Consider the following 12,627-nt stretch of genomic DNA (forward strand, 5'->3'; position numbering starts at 1 on the left):
ATCTATATATTGTCTGAATGTTTTGTCTGAGGTGATTTTAAACCTAGATATAATTGACATTGTCACGACCTTTGGTAGGCTGTTACACGTTCATGTTCATAGAGAATGTGCTTTTCTTTTAATGAAACGGAAGTGACTATGGTATATCTTTTGCTGGGGTGAAAAAAAAAATGCAGAAAGATATATTGAAATTCTGGTTGATGTTTTACGCTAGAAACCCTCATAAGTTAATATACTTATTATTAAGAGGCACCTCACACTCTTTGACTTATCTCGACGAATGTAAATATACAAAGAAATAAAACAAATGCAAAAAAAAAATCCCATGATTCTAGACCACCTATGAGTATTTGTTATATATGTTACTAAATATTGAGTCGACCCCCCCCTCCTCAATTTTTTATTGGAGGAAGAACTTAAACATTAAATTAAGAAACATAACAGTTTATTGCAATTCATTTTCAACACTTAATTTGGAAATCTTGAAAACAGTTGCAATTTGTCTGATTGTCAAACCACAGTCTTGTTGAACGATGGCCTTCACTTGATCCCTGTTGATCATCTTTGGCTGATCAGAATGAGGAGCATATCTCACTGAAAAATCAGAATGAGGAGCATATCTCACTGAAAAATCAGAATGAGGAGCATATCTCACTGAAAAATGTCCTTTTCAGAATTGAGCAAATTATTTCAGGCACACCCAGTCTGTAACAGCATTCTCTCCATATACATGTAGTTTTCTGTAGTTTTTTTTTTTTTTTCTGCAGTAAAAAAAATAAAAGTATCAGATTTAGTTAGTGCTCTGCTTGATCTTCCACCAAAAATGTAAGAGACTTCTATTACACACGGACATCAACATACTCGCTACATCAAATAAAGGATTTGAAGAATAGAAATATAAAATGATCTTTAGTAAGCTGGAAAGATGATTATCTAAAAACAGACTTTTGGCCAATCCAATATTTATGACTAAAATTCTGATATTGTTACCTTGCTTGTCATGGTGCACACTTTCAGCTGTACATGGATGTTTTAAATTTCTTTTTTTCTTTGTCTAGGTATTTTTATCCTCAGTCCCCAAAATCAACAGAGATTAGAGCATTCTTGTAATGATCCAGTCTGTTTGTGGTGGGAGTTTAGTTCTATGCAGTTCTAGGAGGTTCATCCTCTCAGGTCTTGCCTTCTCTCTTTGAGAAGGGGTTAGTTTATTGTTAATCGCCTGAACTCCTCTTACCAGGCAATGCTGACTGGGACTGCCCAGGCACTTTTTGCAAGTTAGAGTGCTTCTCGTCAGGGGCGCTGACTTCTCAATCCTACTGTTCTTGCAGTGGGAGAAAACTAAAGCTTTTCCTCTTTGTCTCAGTTCAGTGACAAACAAGAGTAAAAGCATAGAAAATATAATCTCTATATTAATTTATTGTAATTATATTATAATTGATTACATATTAATATACTAAAGCTGGGTTAATCAACATTTGTTTCCCTTCAAGGCTTTTTTTCCTATATATTTTATTCACAGAAAATACATGTTGAAATATTCTTTAGTTTTGGGATTGAGTTGTTTGGAGAAAAATCTATTTTAATTGTTCTGGTTAACCGTAATTTGCAAATTACTCAATTACTCACTAAGCTTCTTTTTTTTCTTTTTTTTTTTTTTTTTCTTTTTTTTTACTAAATTTCTATTTATTACTCTCAACCTCTCTTGTTGAATGTTATTTAACCTCCTCTTAAGTCTTGTTTTATACAGTATCTATCATTCGCTGTTCTGTTTATCTGTCTCTATATATAATGCCACAAAATTACCTACAAAATCTTACCCGCATTTGAGGGTTTAAATCTTTTTTTACCAATCTACTCTGGCATAGAAACCAGTTTCTCCCCAAAGGAAATTCCTCTGATTCTCATTAAAAAAATTATATATATATATATATCTTGCCAGAGGCCTTCTAGCAGGTTTTATCTCATTCCCCTTCTGGAGTCTCCCTTCCCTGATCAAGGAGTTTAGAGGGAAGTACCATCAGCTCTGAGTGCAATCTAATTCTATTTTCTTTTTAGATCATAGTTTAAGTTTTGATAACAGACACTAAATCTCCATTATAATATGTTTAATATGTTAACTTTTTTTTTTTTTTTTTTTTTTTTCAGACTCTGCACAAAAGTATTACATCATCACAGCAAGAAAAATGAAGCCAATATTTTCTATAACCGTAATTTTATCATCTCAGTGATTCTCATCGCCAATTTTGGACTCCTCATTGTTGACCGTATCCTTTTAAGATCTTTGAACTTTCAGGTTATTTCTCTATCATAGATATTACATCCATTCCAACATCATCATCGTCGTCGTCATCGTCTGCTGTCTTCAAGACAAAGCTTGATCACCATGATGTATATTAGTTATGACTTGCATGCGATTATCCAATTATTTTGATATCCGAATTAAACTGAAATAAGGGAGATAATTCCGATTCATACTTTCAATTGTTTGTTAGAAGTAATTCCCCTTGAATCGGTTTACTTTGTTATCTCTATATAAATAAAATGAACTCATTTTTTCTCGTCTGATTTTGACCTTAATAGGATTAAAAATCAAGATATTTCATGCAAATATAATATGCACAAACGGCAGAACAATATCTGAGGTGTGTTATAGGCTTATTATTTCTCAAATTCCTCGATAATCGTAGATTTCTATACTTTTTCTGCTGAGAAGTCACGGCCAAAATCGGTTAAGATCAATGGAAGTGGTAAAATATTTTCTCTCTCATAAATTCCTCCTCCCCCTGCCACCACTTAACACCGTTTGGGGATCGTTTGCAAGGAACAGTTGAGAAGAGAACACCGGTTTGGCTTCGTAGTTCTTTCATGTGAAGTTATTTAAAATCACTAAACTAAGCTGCAGTGCTCTGTGGCGTAGTGGTTAGCGTGCTGGACAATTCACATTATATTTTCACGTTCGCGCCGACCTACCGTAGTCGTTTTTTTTTTTTTTTTGTTTTTTTTTCCTAAACAACTGGAATGGACTTTTCTTGGTGGCCGAACTGTTAACGTTGCAGATGTTTTTTTTTTGTTTTTTTTTTCACACTTTATTTTCCTACTTTTACTCATGACTCCGGGTTTGATCCTTCCTACTTACCTACCATAACATTTTTTAAAACTCCCCCCCCTCCCCGTCCCGGAAACAAACACTCAGGCAACGCCGGGTACCCCCGCTAGTCAAAAATAAAATGCGTTCGAATGTGATGCTGGTCATAATATCAGATTTTTTTTAGCATATAAAAAGAAATACAGAAGCGTTTTCTTATATACTGATAACAATTCTTGATCGATTTACCTCATTTTTGGAATATAACATTCTTGTTCAGATCGGTACATACAACATAAAGATTTTTCTGTATTTTTGTTTTTATTAGGTCAAACTGAACCTGCACTCAATTTTGCCGCCATTTTCAACCCCAAGTAGTTATAATGTTGTAGTATGTGTTATGGCTTAATTTTGCATTGACTTTCTGCCAATCATCTTTACCCTTCTCTTTCGGTCGCCTCTTTCTGTTCATTTGGTTTTGCTATTTTTCCTGAGTTTATAAAGCAATCGCCTACATCAATCTTACATGATTCTATTTGGTCCCTATTTACTCATAGTCCTGGAATTACATGTAGGTGATAACTAGTTTGTGTGCAAGAAGTGTATTACAATGGACATGGAATGTGCTCCAACAAACTTGCTGCATTTCAGCACAAATACAACCTGACAACCAACAAAATCTCACCCCTTCACTGTAGAGTGGTCCCCAGATGTTGGGGAGCTTTCTACTCTTATAGCTTCTTTCCACAAACTGTTTGCCTTTGAATTTGGTTGTGAAGAAAGTATATTTTAGTGGAGAGGTTATTGAGTTTATTCAAAAGTTCTGCTGCCTTGTTGATAAAATTGGAGCACAGGAAGGTGCTGGTCCTGGCTTAATGGCAAAAGTTAGGAGTGGATGAAGGTCAACAAACTTCTGCAAAACATTACCGTTGTTGACCAATGGAAGAGTCTCAGTCATGTATATGCAGTGTGATGATGTATGTTAAAATTGATCAGTGACGGTTAAAGATATGTGTTGCATGGAGAGGTAAGGTAAGTCAGTGCAGGGAGATGTGTGGAGAACAGGAGACTTTGTTGGTTTGGTCAAATTCAAAGAATAGATCAAATTTCTTGAGTTAGATGTAGAAAATTTTGGATAGCAGGGTCGGTTGGCAGAGTAAAGCCAGGGAAACATGGGAGGAAATGATAAGAAAAAGACGATAAAGAAAGATCTTGCCAAAGAGACTTGTGCAACGAGATGTTTGTTCATGTTATATTTAAATTTCTACATGTTAGTACAGTCATAAAAAATAAAAAAAAGCAGTTTGAAAAAAGAAGTTATTGGAGTAGAAAGCTTCCTGGCATCTGAGGACTCCTCTGCAATGTAGTCGCCTGATTTTGCTGGTTATCAGGTTATTCAGCGGTATTTATGCTGAGGGGAGGCACAAGTGCAACAATTTGTCAGCGCGCATTTCATTGAAGTACTTGTAAAATTTTTCAACAGTTCTATAAATAGTTTGAGTTTTACGGCATATCAAATGTTCTTAGATAATTTTATATTAATTTGTTTTGTCAATAAATGTACACAATAGATTCTATTTAACCCATAAATGGTATACTGACAGGTATTACCACATGATCAGAGTGGACCTTTGAGTAATGTCTGATATAAAATGCAGTCGTATGTTTGTATATCCAGCTAAAAATATCTATAACTACTAACCAAAGACCCAAAATTTGTTTTTTTGATCGACCTTATGTATAAAAATCTATCTAAAAATAAAGCCAAATGTTTTTTGGATGTCAATTGGAACAGGTTTCGTCCCGAGCAGGGGGGGGGGGTCAGCCATTTCCAATGTTATTGATTATATAAAGGAGGAGAAAATAGATGTGGGGAAAATGGGAGAAGAGAGAACATAGATGGATTAAAAGAAGTAAAAAGAGAGAAGTTTTAAGATAAACATGTTTTACACACACTTTTAAACCTCTTCTATTTTGTTTTTTTGTAATTTTTTTTTTTTTTTTTTTATAACTACGGACAAGGTGGGTAGCACTGCTAGTTGAAATTAAACAATAATTCCACAACTTGAGGCTCCTAAATTGGCATGCCTTCACTGTTCAGTTTAGTTTCATATCCAGGACAGATTCTAGTTAATGTGATCTTGACAGGTGCTGCCACTTTTCATTAGATTAAACCGGGGAGTAATGACAACTAAATGGTAACTCTATTCTCCCTGAAGTTCCCAAATTGGAACATCACCACCAGATGAAGCTTAATGTTCTACCTAGGATCGTTTATACTGTTTGAAAAGATAAAACTTACAAATGATTTTAATAATCTTATATTTTAGGCCTTGGAATTTTTTTTTTTTTTTTTTTTTTTTTTTTTTTTTGCACTTTGTCTGTTTTGCATAAATCAACCTGTCTTAGGTCATTTAACATAAAAATTGCATTAGAGGTTAATTTATTTTTCATTTTAACTAATTGGTATTTTATCAACTTTGGGTGAAAAGAGCTATATAAAAGAAGCTTCAAACGGTTTGATTTTTTTGCAAATGTCATAAGTAATTCAAAAGTTATAAGAATTTAAAAACGTGTCGAAATTTGTGTTTTACATTCAACACTTTTTTTAAATCTGCAAAAATATGGGTCAAATCTTTTTCAAGAAATTCAGTAATTTCTCCATTTATTTATTTCTGAAGCTAATCTCACAAAACTTGGTATTTTTATGTAAAATAATGCGCGCTTTCTGATTGTGCAGATTTCGTGTATCTCTTTATCTTAAGATGTGTAAATTTCAAAGTTTTCAGAAACTGACACACTGTGTCAGTTTCTGAAAATATATTATTCACTTGGTTGAACACCTTGGGAAAATAATTTGACGTTATAAGGGATGATTTCATCCATTAAAATAGATCGTAAATGGCCCATGACTTGAAGGTTGAACAGGAAACTGTGACATTACACATGTTTTAACATGTAGGGACCCAACACATTGTAGACTCCATCGCAAAGGAGACAAAGACAAGAAATAGGAAAGAAATTCAACACGCTATTTCCTCATTCTCCTACTGCATGTGGCTTCTCATTACAGCTGTGTCGACATCCACGTCTCTAACGTGATTGTGATCCTCTCAAACCCTGGTCTGTGCACATGTTCTTTTTATATCCCTTTTTTTTTCTTCCTTGCTGTAACATCATTTTGCACATGGCTCAGCATTTGCATATAGCCTCTATACATGTACCTGCGCTCTGTTACAAAACGATTTAAAGAAATATTTTTCAAAATAAGTCAGACATTTTTTTTTTTTTTTTTAAATATGAAAGTTAGCACTTTCTTTTTTTAAGAAAAAAAAAATATTTTGCATTTAATAAATGAAAAAAAAAATATTTCTTTGTATTTTTAAATAAGTTAATAAAAAGAAATGAAATTTCGTTTTTAAACCCACTCCAACAAGACATATGATGAGAGGAGGTTCTGTCATGACTTCTCCATTGCCTATGACCTCACTCAGATTGTTCATGAACCCACCCGTGTGCCCAATACTACCAGTCAATATGCAAGCCTTCTCAACCTTTTTTTCACAACTTCCCCTGAGCTATGTTCATGTCCCATTCTATCTCCTCTGGGATCTTCCAACCACTCTGTTGTATCAGTTAAGATAAAAATGAAATGCAACAAGTTTTCAGACCTACCTCCACCTTACAGTATATCGATACTCTATGGCTGACTGGGATAGCTTCCATACATTTATATCTGATCTACCTCTGCATTCCATGTTTAAAAAGGATGTGTCCTCTATAGTATCAGATCTGACCGAATGGTTAATTGTAAGTATAGACCGATTCATACCATCCAAAAAATTCCAACAAAAACCTAAGAGCCAGCCATGGTTCTCCCCAGAATATGCTGCTGCCATCACGCACAGAAATCACTTTTTCCATAGCTACCAACGTAATAGATGTACTGAGACTAAAGCTGCTTTCAAGGTTGCCAGCAACCACTGTAAAAGAGTAATGAAAAATGCAAGAGAAGTATATGCTCACTCCATTAAATACAAAGTAACTGAGCAACGGCTTGGTTCCCACCAGTTCTGGCAAATAGCAAACAGGATCCTGAACAGAAGCGTGCATTCTATCCCAACCATCATCAATGGACCTGAGGTCATCTCGTCAACATCAGACAAAGCCAAACTCTTTGCCAAGAACTTTGCAGCTAATTCTACCCTTTGCGACCAAGGCCGCCAACCCCCAATATTTCCTCCTGTATCAGAAAACATGCTATGTGATATACATATATCTGTACGTGATGTTGCCAAGCTAATCAAGAACCTTGATTCCAGTAAAGCAACTGGCCCTGACAGCATTCCAATTATAGTGTTGAAAAAGCTTCAACCAGAACTTGCCCCCATACTTACAAAACTGTTTAAGCATTGCCTTAAGGAGAATTGCTTTCCAACACCCTGGAAAACCTCATCAGTGTTCCCTGTATTTAAGAATTAGGTGACAGGTTATCTCCCTCTCAGTACAGACCAATAAGTCTCCTGTGTGTCATGAGTAAATTGCTGGAATCTATATTAAATAAAAAAGTAGGCACCCACCTCAGCAGAAATAACCTTCTTAGTGACATGCAATATGGTTTCCATTCTGCTAGATCTACAGCAAATGTGCTAACGGTTATATCTCATAGGATTAGTGAATCTCTCGACAAAGGCTTCCTTTCTAAGGCAATTGCTCTTGACATATCGAAAGCCTTCAATAAGGTATGGCATAAAGGCCTACTTCACAAGATTTCCAGCTACAATATAACTGGAAATGTTTTCTCAATTATTAAATCATTTCTCATAAGAGTAGTGGTTGATGGGCAGAAATCAGAAGCCCACAGTATTAATGCTGGTGTCCTTCAAGGGTCCATCTTGGGCCCAACTCTCTTCCTGATCTACATCAATGATCTCCCGAAACACATAAATTACTCATAGACATCTATGCTGATGATACGACCATCTATGGCAACACATCAAAAGCCGTAAATGACAAAATTCTCTCTGATTCTCTCTCTTCTGATCTTGAGCGCGTAGTACAATGGGGGAAGAGGTGGCTGGTTACTTTTAATGCATCTAAAACCAAGCTTCTATCTTTACATCATCAATGCTCTGATCCCCATCTGGCATCAATTGAAATGGATGGCTCTCGTTTTGGGGAGACTCCATGTTTTGACAAGCTTCTGGGTTTGACCTTTTACTTCTGATCTGAAATGGAACACATACATCAAATCTGTTGCCAAGGTCGCTGGAAAAATGGTGGGATCCTTCTACCACTCCAGTAGATATCTCACTACTGATGCAATTCTCTATCTATATAAAAGCCAAGTACGTCCAAGGATGGAGTGTTGCTGCCATATCTGGGCAAGAGCTGCTAAAAACAGCCTATCCTGCCTTGACAGAGTACAAAATAGCCTTTGTAGCCTTGTGGGGGATGTCCTTTTCTCTTCCCTGCAACCTCTTTCCCACAGAAGGGGTGTTGTGAGCCTGTTGTTGTTGTTTTATCATTATTTCCATGGCAAGTGCTCGTCTGAGCTCCTATCTCTGGTCCCCCCTCGCCAATCTTTCACGAAAAACACCCGTCTAGCTGAAATCACTGTCAGTAATTTTCCCCACTCTTTATCTGTGCCTAAATCAAAACGTAGATTCCATGAACAAAGCTTCTTTCTTAGAAGTGCACGCCTGTGGAACTCTCTTCCGTTTGCCTGTTTCCCATCTGACTACAACTTGGATGTCTTCAAGTCCAACATAAACAAATTCCTGATAAACTGCATCCTTAAGTAAGACACTTTATCAGATCTCCATTACTAACGATTACTACAATATTGTTTCATTGATTACTGTACACGCAATAACCCTTATCTCCGAGTGGCCTCTGGGCCTTGATAAGTGGTGACTTCCATGTAAAAAAAACAAAAAAAAACATTACATTGATTCCACCAAACAAGGGAAGAGTTATTTATATTTTTAGGACATTGTTAATATTTATTCATGAAAGAGAAAGCAAAGTGAGATAGAGGAAAAAAGTGAAAAATGAGAGAAAAAAGATGAAAGTAAGAGAGAGAGAAAAAAGGAAAGAGTGTATGTTTACTGTTGCTATTATTATTATTATTAATATTATTACAAATAGCTGTCAATCATGGTGTCAGAATAGGTAGAGTAGGGGGGGGGGGTTACAAATTTAGTATTTCAGTTTGGTACGTTCACATTATTCTGTTTGTTTTTTAATGTTTTTAAAAAAATCCTGCACAATTTAAATTTCTGAAATATTTACATGTGTGCATAAAAATAAATTTTGCAACTATAATTTATACTGAAGTCAATATACCTTTATCAATTTTAAAATATTCTTAATTTGCTCTGTGATAACTGCTTCTAGTGATCCCAGAAATGTACATTAAATTTTAGTAGAATAAGTCACTGGGTCACTGTAGTTTAAATAGACTGAAATTTCAGCAATATCTATCCAAATTTAATCTATTGCATTTTAATTGAAATGTAATAAATTAAATTTTAAAATTAAAAAAAAATGATTTTTCTTTTGTTATCAGATTCGACCATTTTTTTTTTTTCATTTTTAACTTATTTAACGTATGAAATTAATATCATTGTATACAAATAGCCGACTATATATATATATATATATATATATATATATATATATATATATATATATATAAGATTGTATTTCTAAAAGAAAAAATAAGTTTAAGGTTCCCAAAATTCATATTAGACTTCTACGTAAGGACTCATGGCTTAATGGATAAAACAATTGGTAAAATTCAGTTGTAAGTTATACTCTTCTGGAGGTTGACACTCATAATACACTTGTGAATTACTTAAGGTTTCTACCCATCATGGCTGATGGAATGAGAGGATGCTACCTTCGAGAATTAAATAGAAGGTTCTGTTCAAAATTCTGTATAGATTCCCGAGTTTGACAGAAAAATTCCAGAGTTCAACAAAATACACCTGAAGAAGGTTGGATGTGACATCAACCAAAATGTTGTGAAAATAACGCTATAGATAAGAACAGTAGTTCGAATCATCTAAATCATACGGAATTAATATCATTGGGCGTGGACATTCGAGATGTAACACATGGCAGGAGAATGATGAAATGTCATTGTGCAACACAAAAAAAGTGAGTTGAAGTTCTTTCTTATTCTTTGTCTACTTCGCGACTGAGGCTACACGATGTTGGATAATGTTACACAAATAAGATATATTTAAGCACATTAGGTATGAAATTTTGCCATTGTTCAACAAAAGGGCATCATTGGCTTGTAATGTTAATCAAAGATGCACAAGGCAGATTGTAAATGATTCATTATATGTAATTAAACACAAATTGGTATTTTATCAATAACTGAAGATAAATTCTGGATTCCTATCTTAAGTATTTTATTGTATAATTTAATCACAGTGGATTCCATGATTTGAACTCATTTTACTGATTTCAACCTAAATGCCTACTAGATATTATGCTTAATTGTCTAAGGTCTCTCTGTACATGTGTTTGTCTGGACAACCTGGCATGGGGATATTTCTCCCGACAAGTAAACCCTGACTAAATATTCAATATCACATTGTATTGGTGACGCAAATAACATCTCCTCTGTATGGATAACCGATAGTGGCTTTTATGAGGAATGGTACACTTTCCCTAAGTGGTGTTACCTCAAGTTGCAGCACAAAGTTAGGTACTTCACCAAGTTAGATAAATTATTGTCCTGGGATCCAGTAAGATTAAGAGACCACAAGATATGCTAAAACATAATTAAATGGTCAATTTAGGAGAAGAAAATTGTTCTCAACCACTTTATCTTTCAAAAACTGCATTTGCATATCTATGTATTTCATATAGAGATCAAGGGTCTCTTTGATTTGTGAGAACTTTGACTGAAGTCAAATGAAACGCCCAAGCGAAAAATATATACCTGGTGAACCAAGTGCAAGAGAGATACAAACAATTGCACTTAAAGGGACAGTTAAAATCTTCAAAAGATCTCTCAGTTGGAATGTCTTAGATAGTGGGTGAATGTCTGGCATCCATTAAGATGCCCCATCCCCACGTAGAGCAACATAAAAACAAAACTTTTTTAAAAAAATGTATCTAAATTAAATTTTTTAAATGTGATTTTTTTTTTTTTAATGACTTCCAACGATAATCATTTTTTTTTTGCAATCATTATCTGAAAATAATTTAATAAGAACAGATCCATTTTTAGAACACGTCCATTCAGTCTGTACGTTGAGTCATGTATAATAGGTAAATGTATAATAAGTCAAACAAGATTTTTTTTACGACTTCAAATCATTTTAATAATCTTAAATTCTGTCTTGACATTTTCTTTTTACGTTTGGTTTTCTGTTTTCTAGCATATCAATTTTTATCATTTATAAATAGAAAATCACAAAAGCTAATTAACCCATAGATGCTATCACTCTGCATCAGAGTGGACTTGGGAGCATTAGCAATTAATGGGTAACGCCACATACTCTTTGTTCTCATATTAGGACTTCATTACCAAATGTACCTATGTGCTTGATACTCCACTTTTAAAGGAAGCAATAGGACTGCACTACATTTTAGGGAAAAACTGGTGTGTGAGCCATAACTGATACCTATCAAATACTGTCAGGCTGCCCGGTCATAAGATACTCTTAAATATGATATTTTAATTCATGCAGATTACATATTTATTATAGAGACAATCTCTCTTGATTATTATATTGAACCTAATACAGGGTGTTCCAAAAGTCTTGGGCACATTTTGACATTGAATATCTCTAGAACTAAAAAACACATCTGGTATATTTTGGTATATTTTGGTATAGCCTTACAAAAAACTTAATGCATTTAGCTTTAAAATGGCACCGCTTTCATCTTACTACCATTCACAATTAAGCAGATATGCGGACTTGGAATGTGCCCAAGACTTTTGGAACACCCTGTATATAGTAGTGAGATGAAAACTAAAAATATATATATATGACTTGAGTGCCATCAGCTAAAACCAAAACGTACAACTCTCCACTCCCATTCCTTAGCTTCTGAGCTATGCCCATGTGCATATATATTTTACCTGTCATCTCTTTTTTTAAAAGATGGAATCACCCAGTTGTGAAGACAATATTCAAGCAAGCAAGGTTCACAGCGTTTTATAATTGTATAGATATGATGCAACCTCCAACAAAAATGGCATCTCTGGAATCGCCTGGTGCTACCAGATCAGGCTGGCTGAAGATACTGGCTTCCTGACTTAAACTGCACCAAACATTGGTATTATCATATTTTTACTTTCCTTTTTTTTTTTCTTTTTCAAAACTGTTCTGTAAAGTTAAAAACAAAAACAACAATTTTCTTCTACAAAACAATCAAACCAAACACCATGAATAAATATTTGATAATGTAAAGTAAAGCATAAAAACCTTTTTTCCAAATTATTGAATTTGGAATTAAAAATCCTGAAAAGACCTCCATTTCTATATCAATAACTCTTTGATAGGGTTTAGCAT

The 12,627-nt window shown here is 34.4% G+C and overlaps 1 protein-coding gene and 1 long non-coding RNA gene across 3 annotated transcripts in view; one reads left to right on the plus strand and one right to left on the minus strand.

Moving 5' to 3' along the window:
• LOC145254685 (uncharacterized) overlaps positions 1 to 12,627 on the minus strand; it is a 147,177-nt gene that overhangs the window by 28,831 nt on the left and 105,719 nt on the right. The gene's annotated exons all lie outside the window — the stretch shown is intronic.
• The window catches only part of LOC145254672 (dolichyl pyrophosphate Glc1Man9GlcNAc2 alpha-1,3-glucosyltransferase-like), a 174,517-nt gene that overhangs the window by 11,848 nt on the left and 150,042 nt on the right, over positions 1 to 12,627 (plus strand). For both annotated transcript variants that reach the window (XM_080113322.1, XM_080113329.1), the window contains exon 4: positions 2,146 to 2,264. In XM_080113322.1, the coding sequence (XP_079969448.1) occupies positions 2,146 to 2,264 (119 nt within the window). The remainder of the gene's footprint in view (positions 1 to 2,145; positions 2,265 to 12,627) is intronic.

The sequence above is a fragment of the Euprymna scolopes genome, chromosome 3 (genome assembly GCF_053919585.1).
Source record: "Euprymna scolopes isolate OS-2025 chromosome 3, ASM5391958v1, whole genome shotgun sequence".
Taxonomy (NCBI): domain Eukaryota; kingdom Metazoa; phylum Mollusca; class Cephalopoda; order Sepiida; family Sepiolidae; genus Euprymna; species Euprymna scolopes.